At 45.8% G+C, this 19869-nt stretch overlaps 1 protein-coding gene across 2 annotated transcripts in view; it reads right to left on the minus strand.

The window, feature by feature from the left end:
- TANGO6 (transport and golgi organization 6 homolog) overlaps positions 1-19869 on the minus strand; it is a 1470654-nt gene that overhangs the window by 586654 nt on the left and 864131 nt on the right. For both annotated transcript variants that reach the window (XM_069635546.1, XM_069635547.1), the window contains 2 exons: positions 14635-15147; positions 13827-13884 (listed from right to left, as the gene is read on the minus strand). In XM_069635546.1, coding sequence (XP_069491647.1) covers positions 13827-13884; positions 14635-15147 — 571 coding nt within the window. The remainder of the gene's footprint in view (positions 1-13826; positions 13885-14634; positions 15148-19869) is intronic.

Here is a 19869-nt window from a genome sequence, read left to right on the forward strand (position 1 = left end):
GGAAGGGGAATCCCACCTGGAGCAAAGAGCCCAATCCGGGATCCGTCACCTGTAGCAACTAGACGCCACATCGGACCTGAAGTAAGGAGGTGAGGAGTCGGGAGTGGAAGGGGACCTGCATAGCAACACAAGGTCTATCGGGATCGGTGCTTACATTTAAATCATCCCGATCACTAACGCCATCCGGGCCCAAAATCAGCACCAGCACAAGCCACCGATATCTCAAGCACTGCACTATAGAACAATAGTCTCCCAGTCACTGTACCGGCTACAGCATTACCGGCATTAATCACTCTGAGCCCGAGAAAAGCAGACCCAGACACCAGGCACTCCGACACGCGAAAGAGAAGCAGAGAAATTTAGGCTGGAACCAGGCCATATAACCTCACAGATACCAACATGTCTAAAAGTGGGAAGTCTGCCAGACAAGCAGATATCGCCACCCTCATTGCCAATGCAACCACGGACAGGGCCAAAATGATCGACCCCCCCAGAAGAGCCAATCGGGAATGGCGCTGCCGCCTTGGGGGAGTCAGGGTCCAACTCATCACAGGCAGCCACCAAGTCCGATCTTCAGGACCTGTTGTCAGCATTGGCTAGAGAGATCCAAAAGGGCACGGAAGAAGTTACGAAGAAAATCAACGCCTTAGATAAAAGGATGGGGGAACTGAAACAACGAACCGCCGGATTGGGATCTGAGGTCTGTGAGCAAAAATTTGAAAGCAAACAGGACAGAGACAAAATTTCCGCCCTCGAAACCAGATACAACGCCCTTGAAACAAAACAAGAGGACTTGGAAAATCGTTCACGAAGGTATAACATACGTATTCGAGGGATTCCCTCCTCTATCACAGATTCAGACCCGAAATCCTATGTGACGGAGCTATTTCGATTTATCATCACCCTACCGGATAACTCGCCCGTGGAGCTAGATCGGGTTCATAGAACGATCACCAGGAAAACATCTAAATTCCCCCCGGATGTACTGGCTAGAATACATTTCTTTCAAATAAAAGAAGATCTAATGCGCGAAGCTAGGCAATTGCAGCAAATCACCTTCCGGGGCTCGACACTGTCTTTATATCAGGACTTGGCGATTCTGACCCTCCAAAAACGGAAAATGATGCAACCACTGACGGAGTGGTTACGTAACAAGAAAATTCCGTACCAATGGGGATTTCCCACCTCAGTAAAATTCAGATGGGTGGGGACCCAGAGGCAAATTCACACAATGAAAGAAGCGGAGAAACTCATGGGTCGAAAGAGTGCAGAGGAGGAATCCGAATCCGAAGAAGCAGCTAACACCCAACCGGAGGTCAACAGGGGGGGGTGTGGACAAGAACTAACAGAAGACGCAGACCTCGGGGCCCCCTGAAGAAAGATAGCGAGTTGGGCTGAGTGCTTCCCGCAGAAGGCTCCGATGATCCTCAGCCTTGTTTGCCAGGATCTCCCCACTCAGGGCGGTAAATGGACATACGGCAAAAGGAGGAAAGTTACACTTGACTAGGTGAGCGATGAAAGAACAATGGCAGCGCTTCATCAAACCGGAATTCGGTGGCCCAGTTGGCCAGCAGCTGGAGCATTGGTGCCACCAGTTCCCCGGTGGCGGTAGGATGACGGTTCACCTACCAGTTCAATGTTGGGAGGGGGCCAGGAGGAGGGGGGTAGATAGGGGTCTTAGAAGGACGAATTCAAAGCTTCGGACATCATTCACAGTAAGCTACGTACCGCTGAACGTCATCACAGGGCGCAACAAGAATACGAGAACATGTACTGTTTTGCCACAATTACAGTTTCCGCGTATCAACCCCACAGTCCTACAGGGGGAACCACACATAATTCATAAGCAACAGGAAAGCCTGGGCTATGGCTGATCTGAGCGAGATACGAATCCTATCCTGGAATGTGCAAGGCATGAATTCACCAAGGAAGCGCCGCTCAGTAGAACATCGGCTTGAGCAACTGGCTGGAGACATAGTACTACTCCAAGAAACTCACCTGTTACAGGAAGGCGAACGGCGCATACGATTTAAGCGATATAAGACAGCCTACTTCGCTACCGCGGGGATGAAAAAAAGAGGGGTTGCGATATTGTTAAGCGACAAAGTCCTACTCTCAAAAATCACAATACGAAGAGACTCAGGGGGTCGCTTCTTCCTGCTTAAGGGCTTTTTTGAAGAACTGCCTATCACAATTGTTACAATTTATAGCCCCAACACAGCCCAAAACAGGTTAATCAAAAACCTTATTCCAACTATCTTAGCATTTCGTGAAGGACATTTGTTCATCGGTGGGGATTTTAACGCCAAGCCAAACCCGGAAGCAGATAAAACCCTTCCCTCCACAGTGGCAGACATCACGCATGCTCTCTCCCTAGCCGAGCTGTTCAGAGAGACAGAGACTGTGGATGTCTGGAGACTATTTAATAGCAATTCAAGAGATTACACGCACTACTCCAATGTTCACAAAGGCTACTCGAGAATAGACCTTATTTTGCTGTCCGGAGCGTTAGTCCCATGCCTAAACAATGTAGAAATACACACATGCATGATTTCGGATCACTCGGCAGTTTCCGTGAATTTAGTTACTGGAAATTAAATGACTTCTTGCTGCTAGACGAAACCATCAGGTCGGAAATTGAGAATACAATAACCAACTATTTCGCAGAAAACACCACAGAAAAATCCCCTATTAATATCATCTGGGATGCAATGAAAGCGGTAGTCAGAGGAGCTTTGATAGGTGCAGGAGCCGAGCAAAGACGAATATCGAATATAGCTATGGCCAAGCTTGAAAAAGAAGTGTCCCAACGAGAAGCGGAACTGAAAGCACGTTACACCAGGAAGGCTGAAAGATCTTTGAGAAATGCTAAATTAGCGCTAGAAATGCACTGCGCAGATCGCACTGCCAAATCTCTGGCATATACGAAACAATTCTATTATAGCAAAGGGAATAAAGCAAATAAAGTTCTAGTGCAGAAACTGAAGAAGACGCATAGCCGAAACAATATTGCAAGGATACAAGGAGAAGATGGTAAGCTACACTACACCTCACAGGGAAAATCAACGAACTGGTGAAGCACCATAAATCCATAATGTCTGGCGATCCCACGGTCCTAGATAGGCTGCCGGAATTCCTGGGGGCCATTCCCCCTCAGAGCACAACCCAATTGGAAGGCCTGGAAGAGCCCATTAATGCTGAAGAAATCATCGAATCTATTAAATCCCTTAAATCTACAGCTCTGGGGCCGGATGGCCTCTCTGCAAACTTTTACAAAAAATACACCAGAATTCTAGCTCCACATCTGGCTAAACTATTTAACTCCTTTCTATCCACGGGTTCCGTGACTGATTCAATGGCTGAGTCGATCACGATCTTATTACATAAACCCGGGAAGAACCCCGAATATCTCGACTCCTACCGCCCAATATCTCTCTTGAACAATGACAGCAAGATATTCACTAAAGTATTGGCTAAAAGACTGGGCGCGGTCCTCCCGGCTTTAATCAATCAAGACCAAACGGGATTCAACCCAGGTAGAAGAACCCATGACAATATTAGGAGAATAATAAATGTAATCGAAAGTGGCATGGCCGCGATTTCACTAGATGCACATAAGGCCTTCGACCGTGTAGACTGGGGTTACATTAGAGCAGACCTCAAACACTTTGACTTTGGCTCCAATTTTGTCACATGGGTGATGGCCAACTATCAACGGCCCACAACACAGCTACGAGTCAATGGTACTAGATCAGAACACATACATATATCCAGGGGTACTAGGCAGGGTTGTCCGCTTTCTCCCCTGGTATTTGCCCTGTCGATGGAACCATTTGCGGCCAGAATCAGACAAAATGAGAATATAAAAGGGATATCAGTGGGAGACCACAAATATAAAATCGCATTATATGCAGATGATGTGTATCATTATATGATTATATATATAATGATTATATATATAATGATATATCATTATATGCAGATGATGTGTATCACTGCATCATCATTACAAAAATCATTGTGAGCACTGTGGGAAGAAATTGGTGAATTTGGCACCCTGTCGGGATTTCAGGTGAACCGGTCCAAGTCCGCAGCCTTAGATATCAATCTCACCGCACAAGAGAAAGAATTGCTAGCTCCCCTATTGGCAATCCCATGGGTTAAAGGGGATATTGAATATCTCGGGGTACAGATATCAAGAGACCCATCGCGGCTGTACTCTAGCAACATACCACAACTTATCCACAGCCTGCAGGACGACCTTAAGAGGTGGAAACAGCAGGAGATCTCTTGGTTTGGGCGAATTACAGCTATCAAAATGAACCTAATTCCCAGATGGCTCTAACACTGCACACCATTACCTATACATATCCCGGGCCCAGCTCTAACAGCACTGCAAAAGAAAATTCTAGACTTCGTCTGGGGGGGACCTAGAATTAATAAACAAATCATGCTAAGAGGGAAGACACAGGGAAGACTGGGAGTCCCAGACCTAGCTAGATACAGCCTAGCCACCCAAGTATTGCGCGCATTCTCCTGGGTGCAAGAATCAGACCCCCCGAAATGGAGGCAAATTGAAGAATTCTGGTGCCCGGTACCATTATCAGACCTCCCACACATGCCAAACATAAAACCGCAGGCAAACAGTGGCTCCCTGGTGGCCACGGCAGTCAGGTGCCATTGTTGGAAAGCTGCATCCCGGAGATGGGGGGTTCGTGGGCCTGTGGGTCCGTTGACCCCCATCTGGAATAACCCCAACTTCTCACCGGGTAGGCACCCGCGAGAGTTCCAGTCCTGGATAGAGGGCGGGTTGCTCAAAACCAGCGATTTCCTAGAAGAGGGAACCCCCATCACATTTGAGAGATGTAAAGTAAAATTTGGAGTAGGGGAACGGGAGAGATTCCATTACGCTCAGATAAGGCACTGGATGTCTAGCGGGCTAATACGAGAAAAATGCGCCAGAGATCTGACGGCTCTCGAGCTCTCTTTAAACACTCCAACTAGCAGGGGTAGGATCTCCACTATCTACCGCCTCTTAGACAGGACAGACCCGGGGAAAAAAGAAAGATACATGCTGGAGTGGGAAAAAGATCTAGGCCGAGAAATAGAGGTTGAAGAGTGGGGGAAAGCATGGACGAGATTGCACAAAAGCTCGCAATGCGTCACAAATAGAGAAGGGGGATATAAGTTATGCTACAGATACTATATGACCCCAGTCCAAATTCATAAGGCCAATCCAAGTGCTCATGAAGAATGTTGGCGTGGTTGCCTGGTACCCGGATCACTGTTCCACATGGTATGGGACTGTCCGAAGGCAGAAATGTATTGGAGAGAAATACTAAAACACATTAAAGACATCACTGGGCTCTCCTTACCCTGGGGGAAACAGGAAACGGCACATACCCACTGTCAGGGCAAATATCCAGCCTATGCACTCACCTGCTCCTAGCAGCAAAGAACGCAATGGCCAAACTATGGAAAGATGAAGGGGGCCCATCGATAGCGTTGTGGTGCTTGGAATGTTGGGACATAGTAGCCGAGAAAATTGCGACTATCCGAGCAGGCGCCCTGAACAGAACACTGACCACTTGGGACCCGTTTTTTGTTTTTGCGGCCAAATTCCCAACCCTTACCAGGAGGCCCCCTCTCACCAGATGGCTCCAGTGCAGCCCGCTGTTCTGAACAATGGGCCACACCCAAGAAAAGCTGAGAGCAGAGAAACTAGAGCCAGAAGGGGCCTGTATGGTTTCAAAGTGGACAACTACAGAGACACAAAGCCATTAGCAGTTCCTGCAATCGACAAACACCTTGGGAAACATGTCAATATGAAATAACTCGTGCTTGTTGCATTACTGTGAATTCTGTACTGAATTGTAAAATTTAATAAAATGTTTTTTTTAATTAAAAAAATGTACTACATTGGTATTGGAACTTTTATTTTGAACAATAATTTGTGAATTTACATCAAATAGATTTTTCATATTTTTCATATTTTCCCGAATGTGTGTCCTCCTAAGAGGAAAATTGAAATTAATAATTTGTGCAATACATCATTTGAGAGTTTTTCCCAGGAGAGTGCCCAGGCATTTCCTTGATTCATTTGAGGAACTTCTACCTGTACATCATTTGTTATAACCCTTTAGCCAGGGATATTTGACTGGAGCACCTGAAATCTATCACAAAAACCAACTGAGAAATTGAACCTAATCAATAATTAGTTGTGCATTCCCCCCCCCAGTCTAACATTCACAGTGGTTCCATGCAGGCACCCATGACATTTGATTTCTGGCTCACAGTGATTTAACTTAAGTAGTTATGGCTTGGCAGAGGTCTGAGACGCAGATGTCCTCAGTGCCCTGTGACGGCATCCCCTACTTGGCCCTTAAAGTGTGTGTGGCTGCGATTCAGTGGGCCGAGCACCACCAGCTACTACATGATGGGGTCCAGGCACAATATGGGAGAAACCCATGGTCTCCCCCACAACACTGCAGGACTGAAGAATGGATCACTACATGGCATAAACAGCCGCTGCTGGCCCTTTAAAGAATCAGACTCAGCATATGATAAGACATCTTTGGGCCTGGTACAAAGGGACCTGTGATACTTGAACAGTGTAGATGTAGCATTACAGCTCACCCAGATGCAATGTCCTCAGAACAAGTTTGCTGCTCCAGTGTGGCCCAAGTCGGAGATCACGAAATGAACACTGGCTTGATATTCAGGTGCAATCGCACATGCACAAGCAGGTGAAATCAAAACAAGAGCCTGCTTTTAAAGGCTTGATTTACAGGGGTAAGCAGGCTGACAAAATAGACACCAACATATCTACGTGCAGCACACTCAGAAAGCAACCCCCAAGCAAGCAGGCTTACTACACTCAACTGCAGCTTACTACACTCAACTGCAAATCCTTTTCCAGCCTACAGAGTGAGTAGAAACCCCTATAAAGGCTTTTTCAAAGAACTGCTGTGTCTGGGAGTTCAGAGTAGTGGAGCAGCAAGGAGTGGAGCAGTTGGAGGTACAGGAGCAGATGGTGGTGCAGGAGGAGTTGGAGGTACAGGAGTCGCTTTTGAAGAAAGAGCTAATGGTAGAGAAAAAGCTGGCGGTGCAGTTGGAGATGGAGGTTGTGATGGTGGACAAACAGCAGGATGTGTTGAAGGGGCAGGAGTTGGTGGTGCAAAAAGAGCTGGTGGCACAAAAGAAGGGGGAAAGTGGAAGGTGGCCAGAACTAGGGAAAGAGGAGTATTTGGAAGAAGGGGAGAGGAAACAGCAAGCGAGAGGGTGCGGCAGTAAAACATCACATGGAGACCAGAGAAAGCACCAGAGAGCAAATGAGACACCAGAACTCTTTGTTTTCAGGGCAAAGTATGAGAATGAACAAGCATTTGCCGAAACCTCAGGGAGGTTAGTAGAGAGCGGAAGTCAGCTCAAGGCCAGAGATTAGGTTTACCACAAGGCCCACTAGAATAAGTGAATATCGGCTCGGTGAGGAGGAGGACTGCTAAAGAGCACCAGGAGGTTCTAGGTTCAGACCTTTAAGGGCAAGGAGATGACCTTGAACTTCAAACAGCACATTGAAACCCTCCACACCCACCGCACCTCTGGGAAATGCTGTGGAGCCTTGAGTTACAACAGGAGTGCATGAGACGTCTTGGTGAACACCATCCACCCCACTGCTTCTCTTGGAAAGGCCATTTCCCTACCAGGATGTGAATGGCCAAAATGACTATCCTGGAGAAGAGGCTGATATGTGGACAGAGATTAGAGACCTTTGAACCTTTATCTTCAAAATGTCATACAAGATGGATAGACAGAACTATCAACAGAACTACTAACACGAGGGGATTCTGCTACACGGCACAAATGAACCAGGGGCCGGGAAGGTAAGAGCCTGGTAGGTAACCCTAAGAACTCCATTTATTCCGGAGGAGTGGGGAAGAGATCTATAAGACTAATCGAGAACCTATTGTGGAATGGACATAAAAGATAAACAGATTCAGAGACAATTGTTAGGAGCAACATCCTGACCAAAGATGTATTGTGCAGTGGGGTCTCCACAGGAGGAATGCATTCGTTTTCAAGTATTCAGAGGTTGTGGTGCCTAAAAGACAGTTGTGGATAGTTTTGGTTTATTGCCCCTTGCAGTCAAACCCCAAATAAATTCCATTAATATCTGTGGTCGAGTTTCTCTATATCTTTGAGACCCGGCCCTCTTAGCTCTGCAGACATTACCCCATTGTACAAAATAGCATTTTTCTGTGATGGGGTTTTTCCGATGGTACAGATTTATTACTTGCAGTAATTTGAAGGCGAACTGTAAGTAAATGGATTTGTTTATATGTCTTTCAGGTGATTTCTGGCCCTTTTGGAATTGGGAGTAGTCAACCACTGACCGTATTTACCCCTTACTACTGGTAGCAAGTGACCACGCTATCCAGAATGAGATCTCTAGCCTTGTAGTGTATGAGTCAAGCAGTTGGAGGCTCCAGCAGTTCAGTGACAGACAGAAATGTCTTCACACATGAGCAGCAGGGCTTCTGTTAGAAATCATCAAGCGCCCCCCTAGTCCCCCTGAGAAAGAACTTCTGAAACACGCATACGCATCTCACAGAGAACCCTTTAAGGTATTCACAGTGCAACAGCTTGGCTTATTGCTAGCCACCTCTTTTTCCCAGTTGAAAAGCACAGGAAAACAATTCTTTGATTGGATGTTGTGGCAGTTTCAGTGATAAATCCCAATTGACCCTGCCCAACAGGTTTTTCTTCACTTGTCTGGCAAGAGTGGCTGGGTTTTCTGCAGGCGTTCTCTTGCTATCCAAATCTAAAGAGAACGGAGGTGCCGATTTAAAAATTTGAAGTCATGGAAAACAAATATATATGCACAAACTCATACATTCTGTCAACTATGTTGGCACACTGTACAACCCATGCTCTCATTGTGCCCTTTGGTGCAGAAAACCTAAGTTCCTACTTAGAGAGGCCATCAATATCCTGATTGTCCATGACGGTAATTGGGTTTTGGTTATGAGATATCCATATTCGCCATTTTGCTGTCCTGCAGACTTCTTGCCACCTATCTGGATGGCAATGGTTCCATCTGACATACAGAGCTTGCTCGCAGTAACACCTCATGCTAGATGAACTACTCGTAGGAGTACAACTATTTCTGATATTATTATTCATAGTTGTGATACCACCACAGTTCATACCAGCGTCGAGCTTTGGCCACTACTAAAATAGAATTACTACTACTACTCAATCCTCAGAGTACCAATACTACTGATGATAGTACTCCTACTAGTAATAATAGTAGCACTATCACTACTAGACTTCTACTAGTGGTGGCACAGAGGTACAAGAAAATGCATCTTTTAACTTTGACGGATCTGCATGCAGGCTGACGTCAATTCATGTTCGAGGGGTTGAAAGAAAGCCACGCAATGGAAGCCATCCTATGGAAGTGGCTTACAGAAAGGTCTCCAAAAGGAGATATGTGGAGGGGTTTTGGCTGCGAAAGTGCAGCTCACACATTAATGGGAAATATATTATTTTTGCAAAACCGTTATGCTCCCTTCATAGGAGAATTAAGACAGATACATTAGCATAATATAGGAGGTTCGCACCCAAACACACCTTTTGAAACACTTCATATCTATATTTATAAAAGTGAAAATGTGTTGGGTTTGTGGCTTGGCGAAGCGTTGTTCCTTATACAATTCCACACTGTTTCACCAATCTGCACCACATTTTGCATAGTTACCGGTTAGGACCCTCCAGACAATACTGGCAACATGACATTTGGACACACTACCCCGTTCACTGGATTTCCAAACCTTTGCACATGAGACGGTTGCCTGAAATCAGCGAAACATCAATGTGATCATAGAAGGACCGGTCCTCAACTCTAGAATGCAGTTTCTGGGACATTTGCACTGCAACGAACTGCACCACGCCAGGGTGAGGCAACTTTTGGGGAGAGAGCACAGCAGGTCCCAGTATGCAGCAGCACACCAACTCTCGCCTCCCTTCCACGTCTGCTCTAGGCTATGTCAGCCAGCGATACGTGCCCATTCTCACTGCAGTTTACTTCAGAGTGCAAAGCACAACAAGCAAGAAGCGAATCGGAACAGCGACCTATATGATCATTGATTTTCAACAATTGATGGAGAATGGGTACTTTTTGCTAGTATATTCTAAAAACGTGTCACGGAGCGTTTCAGAGGTATCTTTGAATTGGTGTGGCTATCTGACAATGGGACACATTACATTGTTTGCAGATGCAGGACTGACGAGAATACTGTAAATTCTAGCTAGGCAACTATATAACTTTTTGTGAGATGCAGTGTGCTGGTGAAGTGTACAGTAACAGCTGCCTCCGACTGCTCACATATAGTTCCCTACAACCTTACTGATGTGTGTTTGGGGATACTTGTATGCACTCAGAAGCCAATATATCTAGCATCATTTAACTAAAGAGCTACATTTCTTTCAAAGTTACTCTGCTCACTCCAGGTTTCATAAAAGGAACAAGAATAGCACCCCCTCTTCTCCCGTGCACATGCACTGCCCCATCCCTCAAAACGTGGTCCTCTATTCCTGAATATTGCTGCTTCCAGGGATGCCTTGACTAGAGACATCAAAGTAGCTAAGTGTGTGCATCTGTTGTAATGTGAAAGCATCTAGCTTAACAGTAACTGCAGTGATTTGCATCTCAACCGAGATCTTATGGTTGGGTGGGTTTTAACAATTCACCCACAGCAGATTATAATACATAAAAATGACATCCTGTAGAAATAAATCCAACAAAATTAAAACAAATACTTGATTATCACCCAAGTGGAAATCTGTGAATGTATCCACCAAGGCTGCATCAATTAGGTATTTTTCCAGAACAAGTCACCACATTTATTTTTAGAATAGCCCTCAAGCATGTTTTCGACTGTTACAAACAATGAAAGCCTCACACCACAAACCATTCCCCTACCAAATACATTCAGTGCACTGCAATAATTCAACCTGCTTTGGGAAAGCCAGCAGTTTGGGGTTTTGGGTTTGGCATGCGATAGATATTTGCCAGGCAATGCCATAACAGTACTACCGGCATATAAGGTGGTAGCAGGTGGAAAATTGTGTAATTAGCAGTACGCAGCAAATGGCTATTCAACACCTACACGCAAGCCACAAACGTTGGCTTTGTCATGCTTGTTTTTATCAGGACTTCAGTGCAAGGACAGGTAGAAATCCAGTGGCTGAAGGCACACCTGGTTGAAACGTTGTTTTTTACCATGAGCACATTTAAAGCTGCAATTATGCCATTAACTCCCAGCAGACTGCTTAGAAATAACACGGACATGTCAATGTTACTACCTGACAGAGCTTGCTTGAAGAGATCCGAGTAGGATGTGTTTTGGTCGGCGAGGGGCTCGTAAGGGGTGGGCAAGGGGTGGAAATGACCATAGAGATTCGCATGGCCATGGGCAGCAAATAGGTAGGTAAATAACCAAACACACACAAGCTGTGTATTACTCCTAGCTGTACTTTAGTGCAATAGATTTGGCTTATAGGTGGCGCTTAAGCGCCAATAGCCAAAACGAAACATGGGGCCTTCAGTCTTTAGGATTGCTCATTTTAATCTGGTATACAAGCACATAGTAATTAGAAAAGCACGACAACGTGTAAACACTGTATAGTCCTTACGCAGATTAGAGGCTTGGTCACACAGTGCTACCACCTTGACAAGGTTGTATCATCAGATATGTCGTCATGTTATAGGCTATTATATCTTGCACGTTCTGCTATTTGCGTAGCCTCTTGGTGCTTTGGTCCTGCGAGAGGGGATGGGATTGTTACTGGCTAACAAGAGGAAGTCTGTCATTGCAAAAACAGTGATGCACAGTAGTTCAGATTTAACTGGACCCCGATGCCTGGTAAACGTCTGAGCCTACATAAAAACATGTATGCAGGAGTTGCAGGATACAATCTCAGGGTGGTAAAGTGGCTGCAAGTTAAATGGTGTTCTGAGGTGGCATCTTGACCTGCAGGAGTATACTCGTGGGCAAAGTCAGGTAAGTGTAATGGGTGTGGCACATGTAAATAGTAAGAATAATAATTCTGGTGTTTTGCATGGCGCTGATATCACTGGGGATACAGTTTCAGGGCGAATGGGAACTGATATCCCACAAAACCCACAATGTGGTACTCAGGGTATTGAACGAATGTCGCACAGCATCATCATGCTGCCCAAGGTGATCGTGCTCATGGGCGTAATTCTAGGGATGGGGGGCACAGGGGTGTTTGTCCCCCCCAACTTTCATGGCACGCCATTTTGTCCCCATTCATTTGGCTGGGGCACTTTCTTCTTCAGATGTCATGCCCCCCCCCCCCAACATTTTCAGCAAAGTTAGCAAAGTTACTCCACTGATCGTGCTGCACTTTAGATATCCTCCCAGCTGGTAGGGGCTAGTAGTGAAAGCCGTCTGCAGTGCTAGGCAGGGGGAGGTGTGTGTGTGGACACACCAGAGCCAAGGAGAGGGGACCAGGGGCAATAGGTTTACCTGCTCCTCTCTCCTGTTTCACCATCCCTCATTGCCCAAGCACTACAGCGCCCTCTCTCCCTTACCACCCCCTCAGCACCTGCTCCCGCAGTCCTCTGCAGACATATCCATTTTAACAATCTCATCGTTTCTTTCTGCCTTTTCTTCTCTTTTTTATCTATCTGACTCTGTTTTCTCGCCATCTGAAGACACAGTATGTGCGCCGCAAGGATCATAAGATATCCAGTGAATGGGAGACTTGCAGGGTATATATACATACCTCTTTCCCAAGAGCTAAGGGTTCTAGGAGGCAAATTCCTTTGGGTTTCAGAGAGCGTACTCTATGGGATATGAAAACACAGAGTCCCATTTCTCCTTCAGAAGGTCTACGTGTGGCAGGCAGGCGGAGCCCAGTCTCTCAAGCCTCACTGTGCCTTATTACGTAGGTGCAATGCCAAGTGGGGCATCAGGGGACCACAGCCATGATGCTAAGAACGCGTTTCTTGGGGGATGAAGGCCGCCCGGGGCCTTACCCCCTGGAAACAAAATCTGCCCAATCCTTTCAAATGGAGGCAGCTACAAACTGTGGAGTCCAACCAACTTGAACTCACAGAACCTCTGCATACGAGGAGAAGGGCAAAAGAAGGAACATCATTTACAGGTCATGTGTAGACCACGTATGCAACCCCAATGTCAACCAGTCGAGGGTTACTGTTATGAAAGAGTGAGGCTGGCAACTTTATTTTTATGTGGAGAATTTACTGCAGTAGGAATCAGAGACGTCGAGGAGGGCATGAGATGTAGTAGCAGATAGCAAGGCACTGGGTTTGTCGCATACATTAAGGATCTCGTTCAATATTTACTTGCAGTGGGAAAGCTAGAAGACACATTGAAGCATGCATTTCACATAGTGTGCCCCGTGCTGAAATGTCACTAGGCATTTAGGCACAAGTGCCTGTGACAGAGGGCCCTGTCGCACACTCCCCATGCATGCCGTGCAAGGCTGTGGGAGTACCCCATTGTGCCTTTGCATGAGCCTCGTGCCTGCTCCAGGAGGTAATGTAGGAATCCTGCCCACTACTGCATTCTTAGACATGTACATTTACCTTCCATGTTAAGTGTGCGCATACACCGAGTGGATCCAGGACTGGCAGTAGGGGGTCAGACATGGTATGGAACAGCAGCACTTCTAGGGTCTAGTGCCACGTGGTCGGGGTCCAAAAGCAGCTGCGGCTCACCAAACCCTAAGACATGGAACGAAGTGTGGGTGAAGCTTCTCAAACATCCCCTTACCTTGGATAGCAGAAAGATAAACATAGGAGTCTTCGTGCTGCACATTTTCGAGGAAGAGCTGAAAGAAAGAACACAGTCGTCACTTCATCACACATACAACACCACCTCAAATTGGTGCAAAGAAATGCACACATCTGGTACTACACAAACATACAACAGCGCTTCCTACACACCACACTGCTGGGCACAAGAGACATAAAACACAATGATCATGAAACATGAAATAAGGGCGGCCACTCATGCATGGCGCACTGATACATATATTTATTGTATATGGTTTGTGTTATGGGAAGGGTTTGGCATTGAGGGGATCTGGGAGCTATTTAGCTCCTGAATCTAGCATAGTAGAGCCTGGGTGGCTTGGAACCAAAAGCTACCAGGAGCTACCTTTGGCTCCTAGGGTCAGTTGGTGCCTTCCAATGTGACATTAACTGAGTATGTGAGAATGTTAATGAAGATGAATTAGAACAGATCTAATACACATTTAAACACGTTGCCCTGCCGTAGCTCCTACCTGCAGGTTGATGCCCGACCCCCAGGAGCTGGTTTTACCTCCTCGTCGAATCTCACTTTCGAACCCTGAGTGGGCAACTCCAGAGTGCTAGAGACTTTTTTTACATTTTCGATTTTAAAAGCAAATTGTTAATGGGTAGAAATTCTATCATTTCAGTTCAGCATTTTCCAATCGAGATTGCCACCGCTTTTTCTTCTAACATAGAAATGGAAATGAATTCAGGATGACTCCAGAGACCCCACAGTACAAGCCCTCAGCATCAAAGCACCCCTTTAACTCAGGGGGAGTTCTTACCTGAAGCACTTTGCTCTGCTGCCCCAAGGCTTGCGAGTCGCGCTGCTCTACCAAGCGGGCGATGGAGCGCAGGGCAGCAGCCCGGACCGGGATTTCGGGGTCATACGCGGATTCCAGGAGCTCCTCAAATTGCTGTGTGGTGTGATCTACAGCAGGCTGGTCTCTGGAGACTGGGGTGACGATGGAGCTCTCTGCAGCACCCATCTCCTTGACAGTTTCCGGTTTTGGGTGCAATACAGGAGTGGGCCGAGGTGATCGGATCCCCAAGGTTGGATCCTTGGTGACTGACTTGTGTCTCTCAGGCCCTCCTCCGCGTTTGGCTTGTGCGGTCTGTGGATCTGCAGCGCTCTTGGCATCTGGGCCTGTGGATTCCGTGGGGTAGGCTCCTTGGGTGGCAATGGTGATGCGCAGATCGCTGGCAAGTTCTTGGATGACAGGCTCTGGGTGCACCATGGATATCTGCTGCAGCAGGGGCATCAGCTGCTTCATCGTGGCAAAGTCTTCAGATTTTAACTATAAAAGAAATGAGAATCGAAGTAGTATTTAATTCTCCACCTTGTAAGTGAAACAAACCAGTTTAAAAAGAATTCAATAACAATTCCATAGTAATGTTTACTCTTATGTAGTGATTTGTACCAGATTCCTCCTGCTTCTAATTGCTGTATTAAGAACTGTTCTGATTGCCCAATTTATTGGCAATCAAGTTAATGAACTTCTGAAGGCTTAAAATGCCACGCATGGTTCACAGTTTCTGCTCCCAAAGAGGTAGTACTCTTGCACCATCTAGGTATACAATCCCTGTTTGCAGAGGAGTTTAATATTCGATCCCAAAGCGGGACAATTGTCTTGCTCCTCCACTTGCGGCAGTGCCAGGTTCCCACACTGGACAGTATAGTACTTGCTGCCTGACTTAGCTGTTGGGGATTTATACATTATAATATCTAGCTATCCCCCGACACAGAACGTCTAAAACCTGCTCAGTCACCTACACATTATGTTCTTGTTCTCTGCATTCACCCGCTGCTCTTATGTTGCCCTTCTGGGGGTAGCGCCTGGAGAAAAGGCAATTCATGAAGTGTGCGACAGATCTACACTTGGCGTTACTTCTTCCCGCAGGCCAGCCTCTTCTCATGAGGCCAGGTGCGTGCGCTGACTTATAGTTCCCCTAGGGGCAGCAGCGGAAGTGGGGAAAAGGGAACTAGTGGTACTCTGGCTGCATCCAAAAAGGAGGGACTGGGATGGTCGGACAGATGGGTGAGGGGAGGGGAGCTGGGGTGAGCAGGATAACAAACTTTGGCTCAAATTGTTGGATTTCTAGCTCTACAGTAATAATGTCTTATAGAGTTTACTTACAAAAAACAATGATTGCATAATAAAGCCACATGACAACATGTAAATCCTTATAGCAACATGTTAAGCCAAAATAATATCATTGTGGCTTTAATATTTTATAAGTCCCAGAATGCAAGATAATGTAATCCTGAAAAATCTAGTTCACCCCACCGTACTTTCAATGATTTAAGGCATGTAATAAAAGTTGTGTAGTAAACAAAGATATGCAGATTCTTTGTCACAAACCTCCAGCTCGTTGTTATTCATGATGTTAAAAACATTTGATTAGTGACTTAAAGCAATGTGAAGATAGTAGACATCATGGATCCAAACAAATCTCTAAATGTGCACTTTGTGTTGCTCATTTTATCTGTCACAGAATTGCACAGTAACTGGTGCTTTGCAAGTCTTTGACTTGGAAATGTTCCATCATGCATATGAAAGGCTCAGCCACCGATACAAGAAATGCGTTTGCAACCTGAGCCCCCTAACGACCTGCAGAGCCAGCGATGCTGCGTATGTGTCTCTGCTGTGAGACAGGCATGGTATTATTAGAGAAACACAGACACAATGATTCAAGTTTATGAAAACCTTTATTTTGTAAAGAAAGGGGTTTGGGGACTGGCTAACTTGCCCTCCGTCTAGAATAGTAGTAATCCCAACCATCAACCAAAAGTATAAATCCAAAGTTAGTCAAAACAAAAGTGTCTGTGTTAAGCCTATGCTTGCCCTCACACACTCTAATACAATAATGTGCATGGGGTTGGACGAAATAAAAAGGGTAAAGGTCAGGATAGTATTTGAACTGGTCCACAGCTCCTTTCCCCAAGTCTTGAGCCACTTGGGATTTAGCATGCGTTCCTCGGCTTTCAAAAGCACTGCATGAAGTTCTTTTTTACAAAGTTTAAACAGTTTTGGTTCAAAGTTCCTTTAGGTAACAATTCCTCTGTGTCAACTCTCCCGGGGAAGTCTGCTACTTATTTTTCTTTCCTTTATTTAAGTGCATACAGTTGAAAAAAAAACGTTTTACATTAATAATACAACATAATAACACAATTCATACAATCAATTTCTGTTTAAAATAAGATTTTCATACAATTCCTACGCCTTTGTCCCCCAGCAGCAATTGTGATCGTGTTTTTCGTTTCCCCTGCTTAGTTCTAGCAATCAAATTGGGGGCATTAAGCAGTGATTGCTCAGCAGAGATGGCCTCTAACGCTTGCTCCCTAGTACTTGCCGTGACACTTACATTTTCACATATTGCTGTCTGGGTTACTAAATCTAATCTTTCCAAATGGTCCGGCACAGAAGACACCTCTTTGTCCGGTATGTGTGCATTGGATTCTTTCCTTTAGTGCTATTTGCACTTCCCTCATCCTGATTGGTAACATTCAGAAAATTTGGACTAAATGCAATGATAGTATCTACCACAAATCCCAGTATACGGTTTGTTTCATATTGTTCTTCTGCCATATTTGTGCATAACAGGAAAAGGGCATCTAGTTTATTGACCAGGTAGTTCAGTTCCAAAGATCGACGACCAGCACTCTCAAGATAGGTTTGTTGATAGTCTGAGCCATAGACTAAGACGTCGAACTCACTGTCGCTGTCCCCTGTGAAAACATCCGATGGTGAAACCAATTTTTCCAAGTCCGGACTTACAGATACGTTTGTTCCAATGATGTTATTCCGATAATTATTTCCCGCTGGTGGTGAGTTTTGTTTCAAATCTATGCACATGTGTAGCAGAGAACCATTATTGTCGATTGTGAATGAGCTATGGCAAACTTCACCCATGGCAACAGGGTTTAGAGTGTTATTAGAATTGTATGTTGTGAAAGTGGGGCGGGGCTCATTTCCAGTGGCTCCCTCTTTAGGGAAAATACTATCCGTGTCCAATGGCACAGCCTTATTTTCAAAGAACCCGGTGATCACCGACTGAGACATCACCTTACCGCTCTTGGGGTCTTTCTTTCTTCCCCTTTTTTGTGCCAGGGAGCAGTACGTCACCAGTTTTATCAGCAGCTGTACTCCGGGCATGTTTACCAGTGCTTACATTTGTACTGCGTAAACCAGTTCTTAGAGGTTTACCCTTCTTCATTTTGCAAGATAGAGGTGATGTTGTGCACAAGTTGAATGTGGAAATCACCAGCCCACTTGAGATCTGCAATTATAGTATATGTCTGATCTCAAGGGGAGTGTGAGAAACCAGAAGGTGTCTCACCCGCTAGTCACAGGGATCTTTCTCTCAGGTGGCCAGAGCATGGCCGTCACCTTTGGATCCAGACCCTGGGGGTGGACCAGTGTGGGAGAATCACCTGGTGAGGAGTCTTTGGGGAGTGGAAGTGGGACACCTAATGGCAAGACGTGGTATCCCCGTCCCTCTAACACCTTTACCCCCATCCTACCCGTAGGATAAGTAGGAACTCTACCCCCCCTTAACCGCTGACGCCCTTTACCTTCATGAACACTTTCTTACGGAGAGCCCGTTCTGGAAGAAAAAAGACTTGCATCCGAGCAGCATAGCTGACATGTGCCACTACTATGGTACGGCAAGGTGAGGCAATTACTGATATCCATTCACACCTGACTTCCATTAAGCTTCCCCACACAGAACAAAGGCGGAGCACAAGGGCACACCGAGCGAGGCAAAGCACATGAAGGAACAGTGTTTTCAAGACGGCAGCTGAACGAGGGAAGAAAGACGGCAAACCAGGAATGGGGTGCAAGGAGGGGGATACCCTTGACCTTTCCGGCAGAAAGCTGTGGCTTTCTAGAATCCTTCATATTAAAAAGCATGAGGCCAGGAAACAAGACTGAAGAATCCTGCATTGTGTGTCAGTGATACCCGAAGCCCTCCTGCACCGCTGACTGAGTTGGGGAGGAGCAGCAGCCGCTGTGGTACCGTCTTTGGCTCTAAGATCAAAGCAGCGTCAGAGAGATCAACACAGCCGGTGAATTGAGGAGACCGATGCAAGACCGGTCTGTGTTGAAGTTAAGGTTGCAAGCAGTAACATTGCATAAAGAGCGCAAGCATGAAGATTGGTAACGAGTGTGATGAAAGATGCGAGGAAAGCCTAATGGCTTATGGATGTTTGAATTTAACAAGTAAAGATAAATACCTGTGGCAGAGTGGTCTGGCACCGTGGGTGTGTTCAATGAAATGTCTCTGTGAGGTATTCAGCTAAGAAGTGACAGAAGCAAAAGTAAAAAAGTGAAACGAATGAATCAAAGTGGTCCTGCAACGGTTTAAGCAAAACCCATTGCACAATCGTCTTCGGTTTCTGGATCTGAGCCTGAAGGAGGAGGATCTGTGGTCCGAGCACAAACAAGGGAGACCAATTGTGAACATTGTGTTAAAAAAGGGTCTGAGCCCAAACGAGGCGAAACTGTGAATGTGAAAACCCTGATAATGAGAAAGGAACTTTTGTGTTTGTTTTTTACGTCAGGCCCTCTGCAATAGGAGACTGTCCTTGGGAGAGAGACCTTGGCAGAATGCCCTGATACCTATGTTTTGAACTGTTACCTAGTGGCCGAGAAGCCAGAGTGTGTGTGAAGCTCAAGTGTGCCGCTTTGTCCCATGCTGAAAACACGGGGAAGGGAGGCCAACTACTCACCTATCCAGACATATTGTTTCTTGAACATGTTTCTTTTGCATACACTGTTGTCCCACACCATTTGTATTTATAAGTAAGGATTGGCAATAGGTTTATTTGTATATGCCCTTTTATTTTGACAGAGACTCCACTAGGAATGCATTATTTTTACTTTGATTGTCTTAGCTTGCTCCCATCCTTAGATTTAGGGTTAGGTAAGTGTTCATCCAACCCATTGAAGTTCAATAAACACCCTTGTACTGTGATCACTTGTGTCGGTCTTCACTGTTTGATACCATGCCTTCCT

The sequence above is a fragment of the Ambystoma mexicanum genome, chromosome 1q (assembly GCF_040938575.1).
Source record: "Ambystoma mexicanum isolate Mex_15411 chromosome 1q, UKY_AmexF1_1, whole genome shotgun sequence".
NCBI lineage: Eukaryota > Metazoa > Chordata > Amphibia > Caudata > Ambystomatidae > Ambystoma > Ambystoma mexicanum.